The sequence below is a fragment of the Pipistrellus hanaki genome (assembly GCF_964339955.1).
Source record: "Pipistrellus hanaki genome assembly, chromosome: 7".
Lineage (NCBI taxonomy): Eukaryota > Metazoa > Chordata > Mammalia > Chiroptera > Vespertilionidae > Pipistrellus > Pipistrellus hanaki.
In genome coordinates this window covers 79,714,838-79,738,592 of record NC_140509.1, presented here as the reverse complement: position 1 = coordinate 79,738,592, position 23,755 = coordinate 79,714,838, and the positions used below count along the sequence as shown (strand labels likewise).

General features: G+C 42.1%; 1 protein-coding gene across 1 annotated transcript in view; it reads right to left on the bottom strand.

The window, feature by feature from the left end:
* Window positions 1-11,493: 11,493 nt before the first annotated feature.
* The window catches only part of UST (uronyl 2-sulfotransferase), a 240,870-nt gene continuing 228,608 nt past the window's right edge, over window positions 11,494-23,755 (bottom strand). The window contains exon 8 of the mRNA XM_084890154.1: window positions 11,494-14,435. Coding sequence (XP_084746280.1) covers window positions 14,152-14,435 — 284 coding nt within the window. The 3' untranslated portion in view covers window positions 11,494-14,151. The remainder of the gene's footprint in view (window positions 14,436-23,755) is intronic.

Sequence of the window (23,755 nt, the reverse complement as noted above, 5' to 3'; positions counted from 1 at the left end):
CAGCCAATCAATGATTCTCTCCCATCTTTGATGTTTCTATTTCCTTCTTCCTCTCCCTTCCTCTTTGAAATCAATAAAGAAGTATATTTCAAAAACAAGAACAACAAAAAACCTGTGCCTAGGAACAGAGAATGTGAGCTCTATGAGGTAGAACCAGGCTGCACAAAGTGAAAAGGGAAGTTTGCTACTATCAAGTAAGTTTGCTACTATCAAGTAGGAGCACAATCCAAGGGGCTCTGAAGGGGAAAATCCACTCAAGTTGTATACTATCCACCTTGGAGGGGAGATTGAATGACAGCTGGCTATTCCGTGTAATTTGTGTAGGTGAACTTGATAATTTGCCTGAAAGATTCACTTTTGGTTTTGAATTATTTGCATGATCTTGCTCTGAAGTCACTGTGCCCAAGAGCCCTAGTGAGTCAGACAGTGAAATAGCTTCAGTCTTGCTAAGACGTTTTGGTCAGTTCTATCTGTGCCTCTGTAATTCACCATCAATATCCAAAATGCAAGACCCTCAGAGCCTTGTCTGTCTCTCATAATCTCTTCTCCATAGTACCCTGCTCACCTCCTGGCAGCTGCCAGCCTCCTCTAGCTGCTAAGCCCCCACAGCTCACAGAAACAAGCTATTGTGACCATTCACACAGTTAGTCCTGCGGGGAGAAGGGAACATGATTGAGATGAGAGGCTGGGCACTGGAGAGGCCCAGCCACACAGTAAGGGTCTGGCTTGAACATTGGTGACTCAAATTCATGCATTTGCAAGTTAGAGTTTGATATGTATCATGAACCTTATGTCCCTTGAGACTAGTTGAAAGTGGAATATTAATTATGCAGCTCTGAGCCTATTATTACTTACTAGAGGTCCGGTGCACAAAATTTGTGCACTCAGGGAGGTCCCTCAGCCTAAACTGTGCCCTCTCAGCAGCCAGACATTCTTAGCGCTGCTGTGGAGGCGGGAGAAGCTCCCAGCAGTGAGCCAGCTTCTGGGGGAGAAGGGGGGGAGGGGGAGGGGGGAGGGGGCATATCCTGCATTGAGCATCTGCCCCTGGTGGTCAGTGCACATCATAGTGACTGGTTGTCTGCTGTTCAGTTGATTTGCATATTAGCTTTTTATTATATAAGATGTGGAAGTGCTTCGAAAACTTGAATGCCATAATTCCTGGTCACAGACTACTTTGAGAATCTGGTAAAACTATGGGTGGAGCCCTTCCCAGGAGAAATACACACTAAAGTGCATATCACTACAATATTTTTGCACTTTCAAGTTGTTCACAGATGGTCTGATGTATCATTGATTCCCTGATTTAAAGAGACCCATACATAGCCGAAACCAGTTTGGCTCAGTGGTAGAGCATCGGTCTGCGGACTGAAAGGTCCCGGGTTTGATTCCGGTCAAGGGCATGTACCTTGGTTGCGGCCACATTCCTGGTAGGGGGTGTGCAAGAGGCAGCTGGTCAATGTTACTTTCTCATCGACATTTCTAGCTCTCTATCTGTCTCCCTTCCTCTCTGTGAAAAATCAATAAAATATATTAAAAAAATAAATAAATAAAGAGACCCATACATACAAAATGTGATTAGATTAAGAGTATTCTTTTTACATTTAAGTGGGCAGCAGAATATAGAGTTTACCTTTAACATGATCTCAATGATATACTATACATAGGAAAGAATATATGTCTATAGAAAAGTCTGGGAGGATATGAAATAAAATCTAAATATTTGGGTGATGAGATTGCAATTAATTTTAATTTTCCTTGCTGAATTTAGTTATATTATTCCAGTTTTAAAATGATATTTTCACTAGTTTATTTTCACAAAAGTAGCTGTTGTGTGTTTTTTTAATTGTTATAGAAATGATGAAAAGAACTTTAAAAAAAAATCTAAAAATAGACTCTCCTGGACTCTCCTTCGGGTAGCTATTCATTCACAATATTTAGCAGTCTCTGGGATCATGTGATCTATATCCTGAGAACCTTCCTCCTGGCATTCTGATTGGTTCAGGAGTGGGAGCTTGAGAGCCTGACTCAGCTAAACACAAGATTTCCCAGAACTGACTAGTAAGGAGCCAGCTCCTGCCTGGTGAGAGATGCTACAAGTGAGGTCTGGCAGCTTCAGGGGGTGCACACGGGGTGAGTATCACATTTTCTGCTGGTCTGTAATAAGAGAGACAGAGAAACACCAAATAGTTCCTGGTTCTAATTGCCCTCGAGTCCAGCTGAACCCTAGTCCATCTTGCATCTTCATATTTCAATTCTTCTTTTGATTTTATACTTTTTACCCTTCCAATAAATTTCCTTCTTGTCTGAACTAGAGTTGGGTTTCTGACACTTGAAACCAACAAGCCCACACAATTACAAAAGTATATTCAAGAAAAAAATTTGACTCAAGTTGTGAAATAAATGAAATCAACAATGTATCTGGACACAGTAAGTGGCCTGCTGTCAGTGTCTGGCTCTGTATAGTTCAGAGGGAATTAAAAAAGCAGAGACAAATCAGGATCATTGGTTCAGATCCTTAGATCATTCTGTTCATTGTCTTCCTGGCTCTATGTAGAAACAGGCTATAATGAGATTGTTCAAACCCTGATTATGACCATACAAATTACAAGTCCTTTCTCTGATTTATGCCTGTAGTGTCCAGGAAAATAAATTTACAAGTGAATGAAAGACAAATATATTTTCCATTTCAATGAGCTAGAAAGTAACCCTGCAATTATTTGGCAATCTGAAGATATCTGAGCTCCGCTAAAGAGAAAATCTCAGCAAACTGGTAGAGATAGTCTATAAAAATAATCACTTTACATGTGATAGCCAATTCCATAGCCAATTTCACTTCAACAAGTGTTTAACTATAATGAAAGTTGTTAGAAATACTTGGACATGGCTTAATTATTCTAGGAATATTTGACATAGTGAAATTTTAGAACAACCTTCTTAATTAAAATATAACTCATGCAAGTAAAAAGCTCTAACTTCATACTCAATCCTATCCATATCCTACTGAAAATGTGGAAAATTATATTTTTTATTGGCAAGCATGTGTTTTTACTGAATATAGAAATGGTCTGCCCAGGATAATGTGGTAAGCAGGCCATGATGGAGACAATTCCACCTCTGAGGCTGGTTAGAGTGACATAGCCAGAAGGAAGAGGATTTTTTTTTTAAAAAAAATATATATTTTTATTGATTTCAGAGAGGAAGAGAGGGAAAGAGAGATAGAAATATCAATGATGAGAGAGAATCATTGATCAGCTGCTTCCTGCATGCCCCACAATGGGGATTGAGCCCGCCGCTCAGGCCTGAGCCCTGACTGGAAATTGAACTGTGACCTCCTGGTTCATAGGTCGATGATCAAACACTGAGCCACGCCGGCAGAACAGAGGGAAGGGTTTTGAATTTATATCCAACCGACAGTAAGATAATGAGACTAACAAATTTTTAAAAAATCAACAAAGGGTAACCTACATATAATACTTTAATTCAAGTAAAAACTATGTTTACATTTCTTGGATGTGCATATTGTTGTAGAGGGCCGCCTGGGAAGGCACATGGGCAATTTTCCTTAATTATCGCCAGTTGAACTCAAGACGTAGGCAGAGCATGCACCTCTCCTATGTCACCTGACCATCACGGGATTAATTGCCTAGAGATCCAGGGATGAAATGAAGGGGAGTCTTTGCGGGGAGGGGGTAACCAGGGAGAGGAAGAAGCTGGAACCCTGACATCTTTTCCTTTGCTGCTGCCTGCCCCTTCCTTGCTTTTACCCTCTGGCCCCACGACTTGGACACAAATTTGCAAGGACTGGGAAGAGGGGGCATTTTTTAGATTTTCATTTAACCAAATGTATGTCTTAATCCACTCTGCCATTTTTCTCTTTATTCCCTTGAAAGTAAAATTTGCACTAAAAGTGACATGTAGAATGTAGTAAAGATCAAACCAGGTAAAATATAGCTCTTACTCTGTAGAACCTCCACGTAAAAGGCTTGTGTCTGGAATTAGAACTTCAAAAAATGCCCCCAATGAAGAGCCACCATCTATAAAAATAAAAGTGTAATATGCTGATTAAACCAGACAGCTGAACAACCTTCCAGACATCCTTCTGGACTACCTTCTGGATGAAGCCAGGGCTGTGAGGGCCAAGCCCCTTGCACAAATTTCGTGCATCGGGCCTCTAGTTTTTATTATAATGAATCAGGCCAAAAGCTCAAATGCTCCTAGGGGAGCCCTAAAGTTATTATGTGATAAGCATGTATATATGGTGAATGAAAGAAAAATAAAATTATTTCCTATAAATTGGCTATGGAGGTATAGTTTAGACAAAGAAGTTTTGAACAAGGAATCAGATCATTCTAGAATCAGTTCAGCATCTACCGATATGTAACTTTATGTAAATCCATTTCCTCTTTGAGCTTCAGCTTCCTAATCCATGTAACTGTCTACACACAGACTTGATATGACATATATGTCAGCATTTTAAAACATCATATGGAACTGTAAAAATGTACAGCATTAGTATGTTCAACTAAAGTAAAATAATACCTCTGATTTCTAAACTACCCAATCAAATAAATTACCCTTTGTATTTTTTAATTTATGAATTCTAAAATATTTTAATTGCAGCATATCTATATTTCAATGACAATAATCCACATAAAACCCTCTTTGGGGATGAATACCAAGACTGGATATTGATTAGGGTTGAGCTGGTCAATACTAAATAACATTTATAATTATGGAAAACTTTTACCTTTAAACCACTTCAGTGTAGGGCATAGGTTAATGATTTTTAGCACAAGGATGGTAAATAATGTCTAATTCCTATTTTTCTTGGGATATGTTATGGGCCAGCTTGTTCAAAGTTGTGCTCATGAGCATGAGGTCAAATATTTTATTTTAGGTCAATTTTGCCACATTCTTCACCCTAATTGGTCTGAAGAAGTCCAAGATGGGAAGGTTTCTCATCTATCATGTTCCCTAGAAAAATTAAACAGGTATCTTACTGACAGTGAATCAGTGCTCTGCTGTCATTATTCACATGAAAGGCAGATAATGATTAGTGTTTATGGAAAGGAATTGTGGGGCTTGGGAAGAAGACTTGTTTTGAGAAAATAAATCAGGACAAAAACTCAGCATATTTTAGGTCCAATAAATTAGAACTGTGTTTCCCAACCTTTGCTCCTATCACAGCACATTTGATTAGTGCTCTGGTGTTGTCTTGAAGGAATTTGGGACCCAGTCTCAGCCACTGGTGGCCAGGTAGAATGCTGCAAGGATTGATGTGATGCCCACGGGGAACCCTGCCTCTAAAGATGGTGAAATAGAGGAAGAGGTGAGGGTGAGCAAGCACGGTGGACTCAACACATCCAAACTGAACTTCTCTGCCCACTAAGTCGGCTCTCTTACCCCACTGTCTCATTTATGTCACTGGAAATACTTGAGTTAACGCTGTATTTTCTTTAGCTCCTTTTGGTCCATCCAACTCAACAACTATTTACCAAGCACCTTTGGGCAGGATACTACTTTCCATTGATTAAAATCAGTCATGGCCATAATGGTGCCATCTTCAAGGTCTGGCTTCTGCCTGCTTCTTCTGCTCCTGACAGCTTATCCCCCAGGTGTACATGGGGATGATTGACAGAGAGTTGTCTATATTTCTTCACTCATTATATAACCTGAGGCGGAATTCATTCAGATGTTCCTCGTCTTCTGCACACCACTCACTGGCCAAGCACATTGAAGAGGTAATAGGCAGGGAATCCAGTGATACCATTCACAGGATCAGCATCTCAGGAGATAGTGAGTACTGAACAGGATGGGGGAGGGCAGAGGGAGAATAATCAGCTCCCCTGCAAATTAATTTAGAAAAAGAAAAATAATTTCCTCGTGTTCCTCTCTCATTCTGAAATGTCTAAGGGTGCCTCATTGCCCTTAGAGTAAAATAAAAAAAAATTCTTTCAAAATCCTTGGCAGTCAGGTTCAGTCTTCTTTTGCCTTTTTGAACATGCCTCCTCGCTCTGCCACTTACTGTACTACCGTGGGCCCATTATGTAACTTCACCGGGCCTTTATTTCCATTACACAAACAGGGTGCAATACCTTTATTGCAAATCTGCTGAGAGAGCAGAGTGCACTTCTTTGTGCTTTAAATCTGCCCTGCTAGCTTCTGCAAATACCATGTTCCGCAGTGGGACAAATCCCACATGGAACCTCTTTATTCAAGTCCTCACTGAGCTCTCACCTTCTCCATACTTAGCCCCCATGCGTGCTAGTGAATTCTTACATGTTAGAAAATATGAACTAAGAGTTATCTGAATCTTTTTCTAGTTTAGACCGCCCTGATTAACAGGCGATTCTTAACTTCTTCCTACCTCCTTTTTGTTTCATGTACTTACTTTCCACTCACCTTACAGCTGCCGTGGTGATATTGCCTGAGGGTTTTCATGACCATCAAATCAACACAGGAGTCCTCTCTTGATTATCGAATTGGAATTTCAATCATGTTGTATACAACACACTCAGGGAAGGTGATCTGATAAACAATGATTTTAATAATACAATAGTAATTTGAAAATAATAACAACAAAACTAAAGCAGGTTACACAACCTAGGAAAGATAATAACTCACTGATCTACTGACAGTGTGAATGTTGTGTTTTAAGTACACGAACCACGATTTCCTTCAGGGCCACACCACTCTTAAGCTTGGGAGGAAAATAAGCAGGTTTGGGAGAAAAGTTAGGTTTGGAAAGGCCTTGCTTGGGATTTGGTGGGTAAATTGTAATGGGTACGGCTCCCCCTAGTGTACTGAACAACACAGGTACCATGGTGTGCAAAGCAGAGCATTATCTCCAATCACCAATCTTACCTGAACAACTTGACCTGTCTATGCTGCCATTGTTCTCCTCCTACTGTAAAACCAGCCTCAGGTCAGGGAAGAAAAGGGGCAGACGTCCTTTATCCAATTTGATTTGAGCATCATAGTGAACTAATTAGAGATACCCAAGAAATATTAAGCACAAAAATATTTTAAGACAAGTGTCTTACTCTCTTGTGAGGTAGAGGAATATGATTAGGGAGAATAAGCCCAATGGAAGGGCGATTCTTTGGGAATTATTTTACCATAAATGTTATTTGCCCCATCTTATACTTAACAAAATGTTAAGCATCTGCGGATATATTTTCCTCAAGCAGGATACACGGACCATTTGGAAGACTAAACATGGAACCATACAGAGCAGAAGGAAAGTAGCTCTGATGGGGAAAAGTGACTTATATGAAAGCAATGTTTTCCGAAGCATAATCTCCAGAATGCTCCTTCCCCAGGATGTTAACGGGTCTTAACAGGGTTTCATGTCAAATAGTTTTGAGAAATCTGGGCTTCAACAAAGATAAACTTATTTTTTTTAACTACCATACTCCTCCAAGTCCTTAGTGTGCTCTTAAAATACCACAGTGCTGTGCAACAATAGATTTTGAACTGTAGCATTTCTCAACTGGTTAAACACAATGACATTTTTCTCCATCTCTATCTCATACACCTGGTTTGTGAATCATCCTTTGGGCATATGCACTGGGTTAGAATTTCATCCACTTTCATCAAAGGTAGGGAACAGATAGGAAAGCGTGTCAAAGGAAGGAAGAAAATAGTACATTGGATGCAAGCAGCCAATAGGGTGGCTGTGCGGAAGTTTGCGGGGAGTGTCATAACTCTTTTCTTAGGCAAAACACTAAAATTCCATATAGGAAAAGCTTCAACCCTATGGTGGGATCAGAGGGATCAGCCCTGGTCCAGGACATCCCTGCAAGACTTCTCCCACAACAAAGCGATGGCGCTTCTGAGAATGAAACAGGACTCCCAAAGCACAGGTTTTGGACTTTTATTAAGACTTTTCCTTGTACACAACCTGTACTGAATCACCTGGGTGCTAAGGCTTCTTCCTGGATTTAGTAGAAACTGCGAGGCAAAGATGAATCCTATAACTCACAGTTAGATAAACTCCTCCCAATCGGAGTGTTAGAGAAAAGGGGGAATCCACAGAGTGGTTTGTCTAGGATAATGGCATGGGATAATTCTAACGTACATCACAATACAGGAGGGCTGTTTCCCACGGACCCTCAGTACACAGGGCATAATATTTGCAGATATGGGGGATTAGTGGCATCAATGGGCCTAGTCTTTCTTGTAATTTTAGTCTTTCTTGTTTGGGACACAGCATTTTGTGGGGTGAGAGGGAAAGAATATTTTTTAGCCCCAGGATTGTGGCTTTTAGTCTCTTAGCAATATGGGGGTGGAGGGTGGGAAAGCTTTATCCCAGAAGAAGCTCTTGGTTTTCGATGGACGTCCTATTTTCTTCCTAAGGCCTTCCAGCTGCGTTGACTTCAGGCATGAGGAGGTCAAGTGATTCACTCAAGCACCCAGTGAAACAGACCAGCTGGGACTTGAACTTGGGGACTTGGCCAGTGCATATTCCTTGCCCTAGTCAGTCAAGCGCTCTGCTTCCTGGTTCAGCCGCCTCCGTGTTTGCACCATGCAGCCCGCAAGCTGTGTCTGCCGCAGCCTGTCCTCCGGCTGTCTCCGCTCAGGACTGGAATCAGAAGCGTGTTACAGGTCAAGTCTGAACGTTCTGGCAGCGCAGGCGAGGCAGATTGCTCCATGCCTGCTCAAAGCATACAGCGTCTGGCGAAAGCCAGATTGAAGATAGCTACAGTCACATGCCAAGATTCCAAAAGGAAAAACTTAGCTCACATTTTTCCCTTGCATGGTGATTTTTCTTCCCCTCTTTTCCCCCCTTTTCTTTCTTTCTTTCTTTCTTTCTTTTTTTTTTTTCTTTCTGAAAAGGGAATCCCCGTGTTTACACATGGAAATCCAAAGTGCACAAGTGGTCAGTTCACAGCTCTGTGACCCGTGAACATCTGTGGCCTGGGTGTTCCCGGGAACCAGCAGTGCTGGGAGCTGGGAGGCAGCCCGCCCACCCTCTGCAGAAAGGAATTCTCAAGTGAGTGAAACCGGCCGTGAGCGAGGAGGCCGGAGAGCCCGCGGGCCCGGCCATCCTCGTTCTGGTTTTCCAGGGGCATGCCTGCACTCGACTTCACCTCGTTTTACGAGCTGCATCTGACTTTCTTTTTTTGGGATGGGTCCATCTGAAATGCCTTGCAGGAAGTAGGACATGAATTTTCATTTCACCTTTAAGAAAAATAAAACCCTGCAATCTGAGATGGGCACACTCGGTCTGATCTGTTTATCCAGAAATGAGAACCTCTCTGCCTCCTTTCAGGAGAGAGGAAAAATCTAGAGTAAAACGTATTTATTTTGACATCTCTCTCTGAAGATTATGCAATTGAAAACCAATAGGGCTTCCTGTGCGGGAGGCAACCCCACAGCCAACAGCCCGAGGAGGAGAGCCATGTGGGGCGGGGGCTTCCATGTGGCAGATGGCACTGAGGGTGGCTGACGGTGCCTCGTTGTCACTGTAGATTCTAGGACAGTAGATGGATCCTGACTTTATCAACTCTTAAAAGTCTTAATGTGGTAGATACTCAAAAGTTAATCAACCCTCAATGGAAAAAAAATGTGATGAATTTGCGTCTTCCATCTGGAACTTGATCCCCTCTCCTGTAACGGAGGGAATGGACAGGGTAACTGCTGAGTCCCACAGCAGCTCGAGGGCTCTGTGATTTCAGGCTGGCTTTTCTCAGAATTAGATTTTTGTTCCTCTGCTCTAACTTTTCTGCTGTGATCTTGGTGTGATGGGCTGAACTGTGCACCTAAAAAATTCCTAGGTTGAGGTGTCGGACCCAGTACCTCAGCATGTGGCTATTATTTTAAGATAGGACCTTTTAAAGGTAATCAAGCTAAAATGAGCTCTGTAGCGTGGGCCTTAGTCCAGTATGACTGGTGTCCTTATGAAAAGGAAATTTGGCCCAGCCAGCATGGCTCAGTGGTTGAGCATTGATTTATGAGCCAGGAGGTCACGGTTCCATTCCTGGTCAGGGCACATGCCGAGGTTGTGGGCTCATTTCCCAATGTAGGGCATGCAGGAGGCAGCCAATCAATGAGTCTCTCTCTCTCTTCCCCCCTCTTCCTCTCCAAAATCAATAAAAATATATACATTTTTTTTTAAAAAAAGAGGAAATTGGACACAGATATGAGCATGACAGAGAATAGTCCTTGTGATGAGAGAAGGAAGAGCCAGCCATGGACAGGCCAAGGAGAGAGGCCTCAGTGGAAATCAGCCTGCTGACACTTTGATCTCAGACTTCATGCCTCCTGAACCGTGAGAAAATAAATGTTTATTGGTTAAGCCAGTTTATGGAGCTTTGTAATGACAGCTCCCGTAAACTAATACACAGGGTCACACCACAACGAAAGAAGTTCCATGTGTTTTCCTTAACAGACTCTTAATCTGGATTTTAGCTAAAATAGTCTTTTCTATTGCAGAATGTTCAAAATACTTTTTTTTTTTTTTAAACTGGTTTCTTTGTCATCAGATGTGAAGTAAATCATTTTAGTAAAATGAATCCTCTTTCGTTTTACTTGAAGAGAATTTCACAATTTTGATCTACGGAACAATTTTTCTGAATGGCTGTGGCTCATCATTTTGCCTTTTACAAAATACTGCCAACATCTATCAAATTAACCTAAAGCCAAATAGTTCACTGGACCAACCCACAGGTAGCAGGACAATTTACAAAGAACTTCAGACCACACAAGCAGCTCCAGAGGGGGTGTAGTCCAGGTTTTGTTTAGTACTTTTGCCTTTAAAGTTCATGCCGAGTCAAACATCACGTGACTGGGCCACGGAACAACAAACTGAGTGATAAAGAAAGGTAACCAGGCATCATTTTGTGGTTTAAGACTCTCAGAGATTCTTGAAGTAAACTATGTGATGACCAAAACGGATTTCTCTTTCATTTAGTACCAAGACTTCTATTCTTTTCATCTACAAAGTAGTCACATGTATCTGGAATGTAGTTGGAATTCAGCATCTAGAAAGCAGGGATTTCTCTCTCTGTCAGCTCCCTTTGATGCAGCAGGGAACTTGCTCAGGGACAGCATTTCTGGGAGGTTAGGATCATCAGCTTTTGAGGCTCCACACATCTGGGGAAGAGATCAGCAGGTGGCACATCTCTGCTTTCCCAGTCAGCGCCAACTTGCTCAGAGGTTGACATCTAACCAACCGGCAGGCACAGCAATCAAGTCAGCAGCTGCTTAGTGATTTATAGACACAATGAGATGAATGAATGACTAGCTTAATTTTTTCAGCCAGTTTTTTTTTTGTGTGTGTCATCTAATTGCAAGAATGAGAGTTTACAGATTTTTAAAAAAGACATCTTTCTAAAAAATGACATCTTGAAGAAAAAAAGGTTGGCCAATTAAAGAGGCTGAGGAACGGCAGGCACTTTTATTCCAGGTATCCACAGAATGAGAAAAATGTCCACTTATTTATATTCATTTATTTACATGGGTAATGAATAACTTAAGGAATATTTCATCTCAAACACAGATTGCTTTTATTTCAGCTCAGCTCGTGTTGCAGTCCCATATATATTTTTCAGTTTCCATCAATGCCAAACACCATTTTTTTTTCATTCTTCTTAAAAAAAAAAAAAAAAAAAAAGATTTACAAGCACTTTTACGGCACTCAAGGAAAGTAGGCTGCAGGTTCATAATAATAATTTTCCTTTTAAAAAACAACCATCAGACCAAAATAAAATCATTTTAATTAACTCCTTCCTGAGTAACTAAAACCTTGGAATGTGCTGAAAGGTTATAATAAATAAGGCAGTTAAAGATCAACCAGCTTAAAATGTATTTTTTTTAAATTAAACTATGTAAAATGTACAATATAGTTCATGAAGTACAAACTGTGTTGGGCTCAGGGCCAAAGGAATATTGTCATGTGGGCCAACTGTACTGATGAAGTGCTTTGACTTTACGGACCTAAAAGGCTGTCTGTTTGCGACAAAATAACATTAAGGCCCTGCAAGTCAGTCAGTCAGCATCTTCTGTCGTGATGCTACAATGATCACTGCTGACAAATGCCTTTGAACACACAGGCAGACGTGCTCCTGTGAACTTGAACTCAGAGATACGCTTGTCAAATGGCCAATTGTCCCACTGTCCTGACAAGAGCAGAGAACTCTCAGCCAACTCAACTGTATTTTCAGATGGTGAGATGGCACAGCTTATAAACTAACTAGCATTGTCTCTAGGCGGTTTCATAGAAATGGCTCACAATGTACTGGGCGGCGTTCTTGTTCTCGTTTTTTGAACAGCATTAACTATTCTTCTGGTGCTTGTTAAGGTATATCTACTGGGAGGGCCCTGGTCTCTACACGGGACAAAGGATATTTCCTCTTCTCTTAGAACTGACCGCAGTTCTGCATTCCCCTTCACCCCTTCGCTGGCCCGGTCCTCTGAGGCCGAAAGGAGGCCCACGAGTGGCCAAAGCTGGACTCTGTGCCTCTGCGGTCCCAGCCTTCACTGACTCCTGTGGGCGGAGCCTTCTTAATGCATCTCATGATAAAGTAGCTTTAGTGCACCCTTGACAGGTTCCGAATGACTTGTTTATATCTTGGCAACCATCCAATTTTAGTGAACAACCACAACAACAGAAAATTCTAGAGAGACTTGCTAGTTTCTGAAAGGTAGAAAATGTGGAGCTAGTGTAAAGTCAGCGTCTTATTTACTATTAACTCTTCCCAACTCACCATCTGCTAGTGCTCTTGAAGGACTGGCTCCAGGGGAGAAAACAGTGAAGGAGACAACATGTGTGGCATGTGCCCTGCCGGCCGCCACCACCTGTACCCCTGCGTCTCAGCCCAGGAGTGCGTGGGTTTTTCAGTGGGGGAGGGGCCGTTAAAGACTAAACCATTTCAAAATCTAAGACATGGGCTTTTAATGACCGAACCCAGGCTTCATGGATAGCTGGCAGGTGATGGGAGTGCGATGGGGAGGAGATATTTTGGAGACACGATGTTACCCGACATTTACTCGGATCACTTGGGGAGCAGACACCTACTCATAAAACTGGCCAAGCAATTTTTTACCCAGAAGCTCTTGCTTCTCCTCTTCTTGCTATCCTAGGAGGGTTCTCAGCAGTGAGCTGCTTCCATGAGAAATGGGACCATAGTTTCCCTGCTGCCTGCACACAATTCAGGACCCGTTTTTACCCAAAACAGGCACCTCTTAAGGGATTAGAAGGTGAAAGATACCAGCTACTCTGGGACCCCACTGGCCAGGGGTGTGCCTGATAGATTTGCATTGCCTGTGATCAGAGCCAAACTAGCTCCTGGGTATGCAGTTAAAACAATGCTGGCGAGAAATTCATTTCCTATTTGGGGGCAAAGGCAGGACGGTACCATCTGCCTATGCCACATGACCTCCAGGGCTGATTTGTCTTCCTACACTCCTCCTTACTCAGCAAATAAATTCTTTTCCCTGCCATGCTACTTTGAAATCCGTCAGAATGGTGCTTGGACATGGAATGTCTGAATGGAATGTGTCATGCACTTTGACCTTGAGAGATACTGGTTGGGGGTGTGGCACAGGCTGACTGTCCCCTTCAGAGATAACAAATAGGCTGCTCTTGAGGAAAAGTGTCTCCTGAGATGGACCAGAGGCGGAATCCGGCCCATGGGGGCATGGACCACTAACCCAGGGGCATCCTCTCTTTTGATGTCCTGATCTGTCCTACCTTCTCCTCTTAGGTCCTTCTGGAGTGGATTCCCTGGTCTCTGAAGTGGTTTTGAATTTCTAGCGAAATATACAAGGCTGGATGTTTCCTACCACTGAGGTGATATTTCTATAACTCCTCCTGCAAATGATAAGTTATTGGCCCATGGGCTCCATTTTCCCCTTCTCACATTGACCTGGAGGGAAAAGCTATTTTATGATGAGATGCCTTGTGATGGAGTCATCTTAGCATAACTGGGAAGGACCCCAGGAGCCAGAAAAACACAGAATAAAATTAAACAGATAAAACCCGCAAAACCGGGCATCTCCCAATGACCCCCAACCTGTGGGAATGTTTTGTTCTTTTTAATGCAGCCGAGCATTAATTCAGTCCCTTCACGATTTTTCCTCTCCAAACAACAAATCTTTCCGGAAAAGGGAGATAAAGCCATTGGAGGCAACACAGGGCTGGCAGCATCACCTCTTATAAATATCTTCAAGCCACTTCTCGTCATCCTGCTCCTCGTCGCCAATGGGCTCCTCGGTTTCCAGCGGAGATGGGATGAAGAACTGGGGTCTCAGCGGGGGCTTGCTGACCTGCGACTTCAGTCCGAACTTGCGCTTCAGCAGGTGGAACTGCTCCTTGACGTAGTGGTAGAACTCGTACTCGTACCTCATTCGCTGGTAGAGAATCTGCACAGCCTCGGGCGAGGGGACAGTTTTTCTCACGGTCACAGTCATGTTGCCAAGTTTCCTGTGCTCTGCAAAAGAACCGAGTCTCACATGAGCAATCGTCCGTGATGCTTTAGCTTAAAGGGAATAATGGCGAGGCCTTGTGACCTGCATAATCCTGGCAGCTCCGAAAGAAAGAAACTCAACAATCAAGGAATAGAAGGGAAATACGTTCCCAACAATATTTGGAAAGATTTCACCATAGTCTAGGTGTTAATATCAACATCAGTGAACTGAACATAAAGTGATATTCTTTTCATGAGCTATGCAATTTGACCACAATTCAATTGTTAACTCAAGTGATACATTCTTTGAACAGCAAAAATCTACCCATTTTTTTCATTTTTTATTTCCTTTTATTCCATGGGAAGGGTGTTGCTTTCAAAAGGAAGCACAGACAAAAGCCGAATCACCACTTTCTAATTATCTTGTTTTTTTTTAATCTTAAAATATTGACAACTTTGAATGATAATTTAACTTGATGCAAACCCACTTGCATTTTACTACTCCAAAGGCATTTGTCAAGGAAAAACAAAACAAAGACTGTTAGATTCCTTAAATGCAATTGTACATTTTCAATGATTATTTTTTTATAGTGGTAAAATATATAACTAAAATTTGTTTAACTTTATATTGATGATGAATAACATGTTATATATATGTGATATATATTTATAAAAATTTTAAAGTGTACATATTAATGGCATTAATTATATTCAGAATGCTGTGCCACTGTCCCCATTATTACCACGTTCTTTCATCACCCCACATATAGTAACTCCCAGTACCCCACCTCTACCTGCTCCTCCTTCTGTCTATAATTTGCTTATTCTCGTTACTTCATATAAGTGGAATCATACAATATTTGCCCTTTTGTATCTGGCTTTTTCACCTAACATAATGTTTTCAAGATTCATTCATGTTGTTGCATGCATCAGTACTCCATTCTTTTTTATGGCTGAGCAATATTCCATTGTATGGTTAGTTATACTACAATTTATTTATCCATTTATCCATTGATGGACACTTGGGGTTTTTCTACCTTTTCATTATTTTGAAAAGTGGTGCTATGATCATTTGTGAATAAGTATTTGTTTGAGTCCCTATTTTCAGTTCTTTTTGGGGATATACTTAGGGATGGAATTGCTGGCTCATATGGTAATTCTGTTTAACTTTTTGAGGAACTATCAAACTGTTTTTCTCAGTGGCTGAAACACTGTACATTGTATGAAGATTCCAATTTCTCCAAATCCTCTTCTACAATAGTCAGTTTCCACTTTCTAAAAAATTATAGCCATCCTACTAAGTGTGAGGTGATATCTCATTGTGGTTTTGATTTTTCATTTCACTAATGACTAATAGTGCAGAACATGTTTTCATGTGCTTGTTGGCCATTTATACAATATATCTTCTTTGGAGAAATGTATATTTAAGTTCTTTGCCTTTTTTGAACTGGATTACTTAATTTTTATTGAGTTTAGGAGTTTTTTACATATTCCGGACATTCTACATATATATCAGATATATGATTTGCAAATACTTTCTCTCATTTTGTAGGCTGTCTTTATCCTATTGGTAGTTTTTTTCTTTGATGCATGAAAATTTTTACTTTAATTAAGACCAATTCATCTATTTTTCTTTTGTTACCTATACTTTGATGTTGTATTTAACAAATCTTTGGAAACCCAAGAACATATAGATTTGCCATGATATTTTCTTTTATCGCCTTATTTTATTTAAAACTTTTGTCATCAAATTTGACGGGCACATTATTTAGTGATTACGGCTCCAAATGCCTGTTTCCAAAGTCAGATTCATGCAACAGGACAAAACCTGTCATTTTCGAGGATATCTGGGATACTTCTGAAGCTTCCAATAGAAGTGCTAATGAAGGAAATTTTAAAAAGTTATCTGAGTAGTAATGGCCTCATTGAAATAAGGATATTGCTTTTCAAATGGAGTCTCTTAAAAGGCTTAACACATTTTGATATATCAGTTCTAGAATTGTTGTTAAAGAACTTGGCATAGTCTTTCCTGAAATAAGTTTGTGATAGAACATTTTATAATGTCTGTCTTCTCTGCTATAGGTATTAACTATAGCTAATCTGAGGCAATACATGTTCATAGGCTTTAAATATAGACACCTCCTTGTGTTTTTAAAATCAAGGGTTTAAAAGTGTTATATTAAAGACAGACAATGCACAAAAAGTTTTAAGTTAAATATTGAGAAGCACAAGAAAAATAATTTACTCATTTCCATATTTCTACAATCTCTCTTGGAGCACTCTAATTTGTGTGGGGTTCTTTTTTCTCACACCATAAAAAATAAAGATTGCTATGATTTTAAAATATATCCCACCAAAATTCCAATGTGCTAAAGTCTCTCCCTTTCTATAAAATAAAAGGCTAATATGCAAATCGACTGAATGGCTGAATGACTGGTCATTATGTTGTGCACTGATCACCAGGGGGCAGAAACTCAATGCAGGAGCTGCCCCCTGTGGTCAGTGCACTACCACAGGGAGCACCATTCAGCCAGAAGTGGCAAGCAGCCACTACTGCCTTTGTGGCAATGCTAAGGATGTCCAACTGACAGGTTAGGCCCACTCCCCAGATATCCCCTGAGGGCTCCCAGACTGTGAGATGGTGCAGGCCGGGCTGAGGGACCCCCTTGAGTGCAAAATTTTCATGCACCGGGCCTCTAGTCTTAAATAAAATCCTATTCTCCATGTCCCCTTTCTTATTTTATCTTTGTTTTCTTCACTCCATCACAACCAAACTTCTTAAATAGTTCTCTAAATTTGTTATCATAAAATTTCAACTTATATACATGACTGAACTCATCAAAACCTGGTTTATGTCCCCTCAATTCCCCATTTAAATTATTCTTGCTTCCTTGCCGATAATTTGGTGAGCATTTCTTTCTTTCTTTCTCTTTCTTTCTTTTCTTTTCTTTTTTTTTTTTTTTTAAATATTTTATTGATTTTTTACAAAGAGGAAAGGAGAGGAATAGAGAGTTAGAAACATCGATGAGAGAGAGTCATCGATCAGCTGCCTCTTGCACACCCCCCTACTGGGGATGTGCCCGCAACCAAGGTACATGCCCTTGACCGGAATCGAACCCGGGACCTTTCAGTCCGCAGGCCGATGCTCTATCCATTGAGCCAAACCGGTTTCGGCTGGTGAGCATTTCTTAGCATGATATCACAACATGGTTGGCCACTGGCTCCATCTTGAAACCAGCTCTTCTCTGGCATCTGTGATAGCATTTTCCTGGTTGTCCTGGTTTTCCCCTTACATTCTCTACATCCAGTCCTCTTTCCTGCCCATCCTTCAGATGCCATTACTTCCCAGGATTCTAGTCTAGCCTTTCTCCCTTCTCCCTTCTTTATTCTCTGAGTGATATCATCCACTCCTCCACCCTTCAGTTTTCATACCACTGTGGACACAAAACCAAAAGTTTATGTAAAATAATTATAGCTTTTCTGTCCTTTTGTTTTCACAGAGCTGACACATTTAATAGGAAGGTTAATGATATTGCCAGAGGGCTATGTCATGGTCTAAAATAGGAGTGCTGCAGGGTGGGGGTAGAAGAGGGCATAGAGGGGATGAATGGCGATGGAAAAAATAAAATAAAAGAGAAAGAGAAGAAGCAGAGACTCAGAGTCAACCAAGATGGTTGGTGAACACCTATTACGGGTTTGGATTATGTGCATCTGATGGTTACTTTAATATTCCCAATAACCCTGTGAGGGATCATGAGCCCTCTTTTGCAGATGGGGAGATAAAAGCTCTGGGAGATTAAATGATCACACAGCTAGTAAGTAAATGAGAGAGCTGGAATTTGAGCCCGAATTTGCATTCGTGTTGAGGTTTCCACTCACTAAATATGTGTCTTAACCAGTGAAGCTTTCATAAGCTTGTAGAAAATGATCCCCTTCATATGGAAAGACTAGAGGGCAATTTTCCTTGTAGTGTTAGCAGAGAATTTTTCAAGTCACATTTCGAAGACATATGGTTATGTGTCTTGCTGTACAATAATCAGTACTATGGAAAAGTCATTCCATTGCTAAGTATTTTTGTAAAATGCCAGACTTTCCCTCCAAACAAAACAAAATTACGTGAGTTGTGGAACCAGTCTCTCTCCAGATTGCCATAATAGCAGCTCTACAGGAAGTTGTTAGGGTTTTTTGGAGGCTGTTGTTATTATTCTTAAAACAATCATGCTTTAAGAATCTATACTTACAATTAGCATCCTCGGAGAAGAGAAGTAGCCCTCGGTAGGTGAGCATGTGCTGTAGAATGTAACAATCAAGAAGTGAAGCCCTTATCCCAGGAGCATCCTTGGAAATGAGCAGGAAATGAGAGTTCAAGGGGCTCATGTCTTTTGTGTCCACAGGTGAACATTTCAAAAGGAAGAGACAAATACAGAGCCAGGCAGGATGGCAAGCACGCAGCCCGAGATCTGACTGGCAGACTGTGTTATTTGGCCTGTGTGATATTTTTTTTAGAATTTGACTTGGTTGTTGTAAGGCTTGGTCTATTTCACATGGAAATCTGGATTTCTGGCTTCTCTCAAAGTGAGGCAATATTCTTCTGGAGCTGAGTATAGCTGTTCCCCTGAGAGGGGCCAGCTCTCTCCATTCTGTCTCCGACTCCAAATGTCAGTTCATTCTTTTATGTTACCTGCCTGGCTGCCACATAAATCTCAGTTTTATGTTTCTGCTCTAAAGGTTTTGAAATTCTGGGTTTCATAAATTTAAGAAGTAGGTGCTTGGCGTCAAAATTAAGGCTTTAGTTAGACCTCACTCGTGTGATCAATGTCACCTTCCTTTTTTTATCCCCTGCAAACACTTATTGAATAACTTTTCTGTGCTGACACAGGAGTTATAAGCAATGACTGGAATATTATCGTCAGCATCATAAGTATTTTTGAGGACTATGAGATAGCTAACATGCATTTAATCCTCAGAAAACTTCCCGACGAGTTGGGTTCTCTCAACATCACCATTTCACAGATGTGATGCTGGAATTTAGTAACATGCCCAAGGTCACAGAGCTGATATGAGGAGAAGCCAGAAGTCGGGTCGGAAACAGTCTGACTATTGAGCCCAAGCTCTTTACCCTTCACGCTGCTTATGGTTGGATGGGACTCACATATAAGGGGGGGAATTCCTCTTTACAACCTAGCAACCACGGGGCAGATAGGGCATTTCACTCCAGCTGATCTGATGGCATCAACATTTCCTCTCCTTGATCAGAAATCCCTCGTGGGGATACCAAATTCAAAGGGCTTGTCTTAAATACTCTGCATGGCATTGGGTCTTTCATAACTACTATTTGGTCATACAAGGTCTGTTGTGTGTGTAAGTCTGAGAGTATAGGACAGGTTTACATATTTCAACCAAAAGAAAGAAAATTTTTAGGAGGCCTCAGAGGCATGATCAAACTTCTAAAATCTTCCCCCTGGATGTTTTCCTCAATCTCCCCACCGGTTTCATCCAGCTGTTCTCTTATAGAAGCTGGCTATGCTGAGAGTGCTCAGGGTAGGACTCATACCCCATTCATCTTTGTGCTTCCACAGCTTAGCACCTGGGGAAACACGGCACCCTCTGAGCATGCTCATTGAGTGAGTGAAACAAGCTAACAGAAGGAAGAGAGTGTTATCAGACCCAAAGAAGGCTTGGCTGTATCCTTGAGGTGCAGACATAGCTAAGTGGGGACAAAGGTAATATCTGAATGTTCTTAATAGAAAATTCCCAAGAGATTCATGAATGTGGGGTCCACCCTTACATCTATGATTTTTCAGCTCCCACTGGGGTCTGTAAATTGCAGTGTTTCGTTTTGGGGTTCAGTTGCCTGTCTGGAGTAAGAATGTTGGCCACATCAGGTGCTTCTGGCCTGGTCTTTAATTAATAAGCACATTTTGGTCAAGAGAAACTGTGGTTTCAGGATACTTTTGATTTTTATTTTTCTTTCAGTTTTCTTAATTAACATTAGGGATTGGCCAGAGAATATTCTTAATTATTTTCATGATGATTGTAGAAAATTTCCTCAAAGTAGGCACTGGTTTTGAGCTGTGAAATGATCAGAAGGGAAAGCAAACAAAAAAACAACAAAATCCAACTTCTGATCTTCCTATTTGAATAGCAAAATAAAGATTGTTTTTCCATATGGACATGTTCAAAGTCAGCTGTGGAGTAAGGACTGTGTGGGGACAGCTTCTTCAAGGCTCTGTGCTCTCCCTGAAGACCAGTGGCAGAGACCCCGCAGAGCCACTGGGGCCCTGAATGGGGATTCTTTTTATAACTCTGATCCCTAATAACATTAAAAAAATCTGTTACCCAATGCTGGTAGGGGAAAAAACATAAACAAGAATAAAACTGAGTTGGGCCAAAACCAATTTGGCTTAGTAGATAAAGCGTCGGCCTGTGGACTGAAGGGTCCCAGGTTCGATTCCAGTCAAGAGCATGTACCTTGGTTGTGAGCACATCCCCGGTAGCGGGTGTGCAAGAGGCAGCTGATTGATGTTTCTCTCTCATCGATGTTTCTAACTCTCTATCCCTTTCTCTTCCTCTCCGTAAAAAATCAATAAAATATACTTTTTTAAAAACTGAATTGGGTCAGCTTTCTACATTATTGAAGCTTTATAGATAGTGGTCCAAACAGCTCAAGTCCCCCTACCCCTTTCCATTAGAATAGCATCCCCTGCATTTGCATAGAGCTCCCTGGATTGATATATCTTCACACACACCCTGCTTGTCTCACACCGTCCTCACAGCAACCCATTTTACCTGCAGGTACCCAGGGTTTGAGAGGTCACAGACTGGCTCAAGGTTGTATGACCAGCAAGGTACAGTCCTGAGCCTAGAAAGTGGGAATTCTGATTCTCAGTCTAGCACCTTTTTTTGCTACAAATTGAGTGGAAATCTATAACCACCCACCTCTCCCTTCCCTGTGTATATTCTGGCATTAAGGGGATCGGCCGAAAAGAAGGGCTGAGTGTTCGAAGTCGGGGGGAATGCTTCGGTACGTCTGGAGGATCTGGTGAAAAACCTGCAAGCCAGCAAAAATGTTTTCACACTGAAAGGCGCTGTGTCTTTATTCATTTTTCGTTCCCAGCACCTAACCTCCTGGCACATAACCCTCCGTAACGGCTTATTGATTTGAAACCTGTATGTTAAATCCATCTGCAAGACTGGATTAACCTAACGGGCAACTTTTGGTTTATATATATTAAAAAAATATAAATTATTTTCATAGTTGAGGGCCCTTCCTACGCAAACGTTCCATCTTGTGGAATTTAAATTTCTTTAGGATAAGCTGATAAGGAGTTTAGGGTCACAGGACTGACAGGTAGTGATACTTGCTTTTCTTAGCCACTTCATTGGAGAACACTGTGTTACCGCGACAGGTCACTTATGCGGACTCAGCCAAGCTTAAGAAGTACTGCGATAGGGGACATTTGCCACAAACACAAACACCTGAGTAGAAAGACATAATATATACTGTGACCTGGTAGCTGCGGGATGTATGTCACGTGGGCTATTTACTGCAGCCAGTAACTAAAGAAACCCAAACATTGTTGGGCACAAAGGTATCTGCATGCCCTAATACTACTGTCCAATGACATAAGTTGCCACCGTTTTTGGTATTTTTTAAATGCTGTTTCTCCATTAGTAAGAGAAAATGTTTCACGAAGTACATTCATTCAGATCACATGCACATGAGCCACATGCGAAGGGCTTTGCTGTGGATGAAATTTAAACCGTGGCTCCTTGGCCATCTTGAAGGCTCCCTGGCAGAAGGACCTGGGGAAGGACACTGGGAGAAGTCTCAGGAAAAGGACTGCAAAGGAAGAGTCCCATAGCCCTCTTGAAAACACAGCTCCGCCCAGCACCAGGCATACCCATCTGCACGGAATGCATATGCCTGTGGATGGCGTGCAGGCTCTGGTTCCTAACTCCTTGTCCCTCCCAAGCAATTCCTGGGAATTTAACCCTTGAATATGGTGATAAATATCATTTACCTGTAGCCTGTTGGTATGCAAGACTGATCTGTGACAAGCATGATGCCACCAACGTGGCCTCAAGTAGAGGCCACGGACAAGGTTTCTTTACGGCCCAAGACCTGGACATTTTCACAAAAGTGGTGGCTCCTTCTACCTCTGCTGCATTGACCTTATAGTTGGACTGGCTCACAATTTTCAGAACCCTACAAAGTCCCTTTAATGTAAATAAAAAGGGAATCACAGACCTGCCCCGTGAAGTCCCCCTTCCCACCGCTCTTCATCTGTCCAACACGCATAATGGAAAAACGATGTAGCCCTGGCTCGGGGTCAAAACAAACAATCTGGAAATACTGTGTAAACCCAGCTGCTGCACCCGAGGACAGAGGCCCCCCTTTACGACCTCTGAGATGGTTAACCATGTGCAAAGTAACAGAACCTCGGCACGGGCCTGCAGGCGAGGCCGAGGCCGGGCCGGTCTCAGCATTCCCAGCCTTGATCTAAGAGAATGCACACTCCACACGGACCAAGCCCCTGCTCCAACAGCCCCAGCCTGTTTGAACCCGGTCCAACAGAGATGATGTGCGAGAAATGAATCCGAGTTGAAGAACAACCAGAAGAACGGGGCCACCTTTTACCACTGAAAACACACACACACACACACACACACACACACACACACACGTCGTCAAAAGGTAGGCATCAACTCTTCAGCTTCAGGGGCCCTGATCAACCAAGAGGCCTTGCTGGTTTTTTGTTGTTGTTGTTGTTGTTTGTTTGTTTAAAATCACCCTGTCAAGACTTGGGGTTTCCTAATCTCGGGTGAGATCACACCCAGACATTTCTAGCACACAAGGGATGAAGCTACTTTCTCAGGTGGCAGGCGTGATGGAAGTCAAGGTCGGGTGGGGTGGGGCTGGGGCGGGGCTGGGGCAGGAGTGAGTGTAGGGAAAGCTCAGTGGGTAGGCATCCGAGGGCCACGCCCGTGGAGCCCCACACACGCTGGCTGCCCCCGACGCCGTGTGAGCACGATGCCTGTCACAGATAGAGCCGCTCACTTCCTGCATCTCCCAGGGAGGCCCGCGGTTCAAACACACGCCGGCCCGGCAGCTGCCTGCGCGGAAATGAATGTGTGTCCCCGCGGCTCCCAGCGATGCGCGGGCCTCTGGGCTGAGAGGCCGGCGTCTGATTCGCCCCCGGATGATCGATGGCATGTTTAGACCAGCGTCTCGGAGGCATGGCAATTAGGGAGGAAGAGAACAAAAAGCACTTCATGGCTGACTTGGTGCTTGGGGTTGGTAAAGTAAACAGAGGTATTTCCCCTCTTTTTTTTTTTTTTTT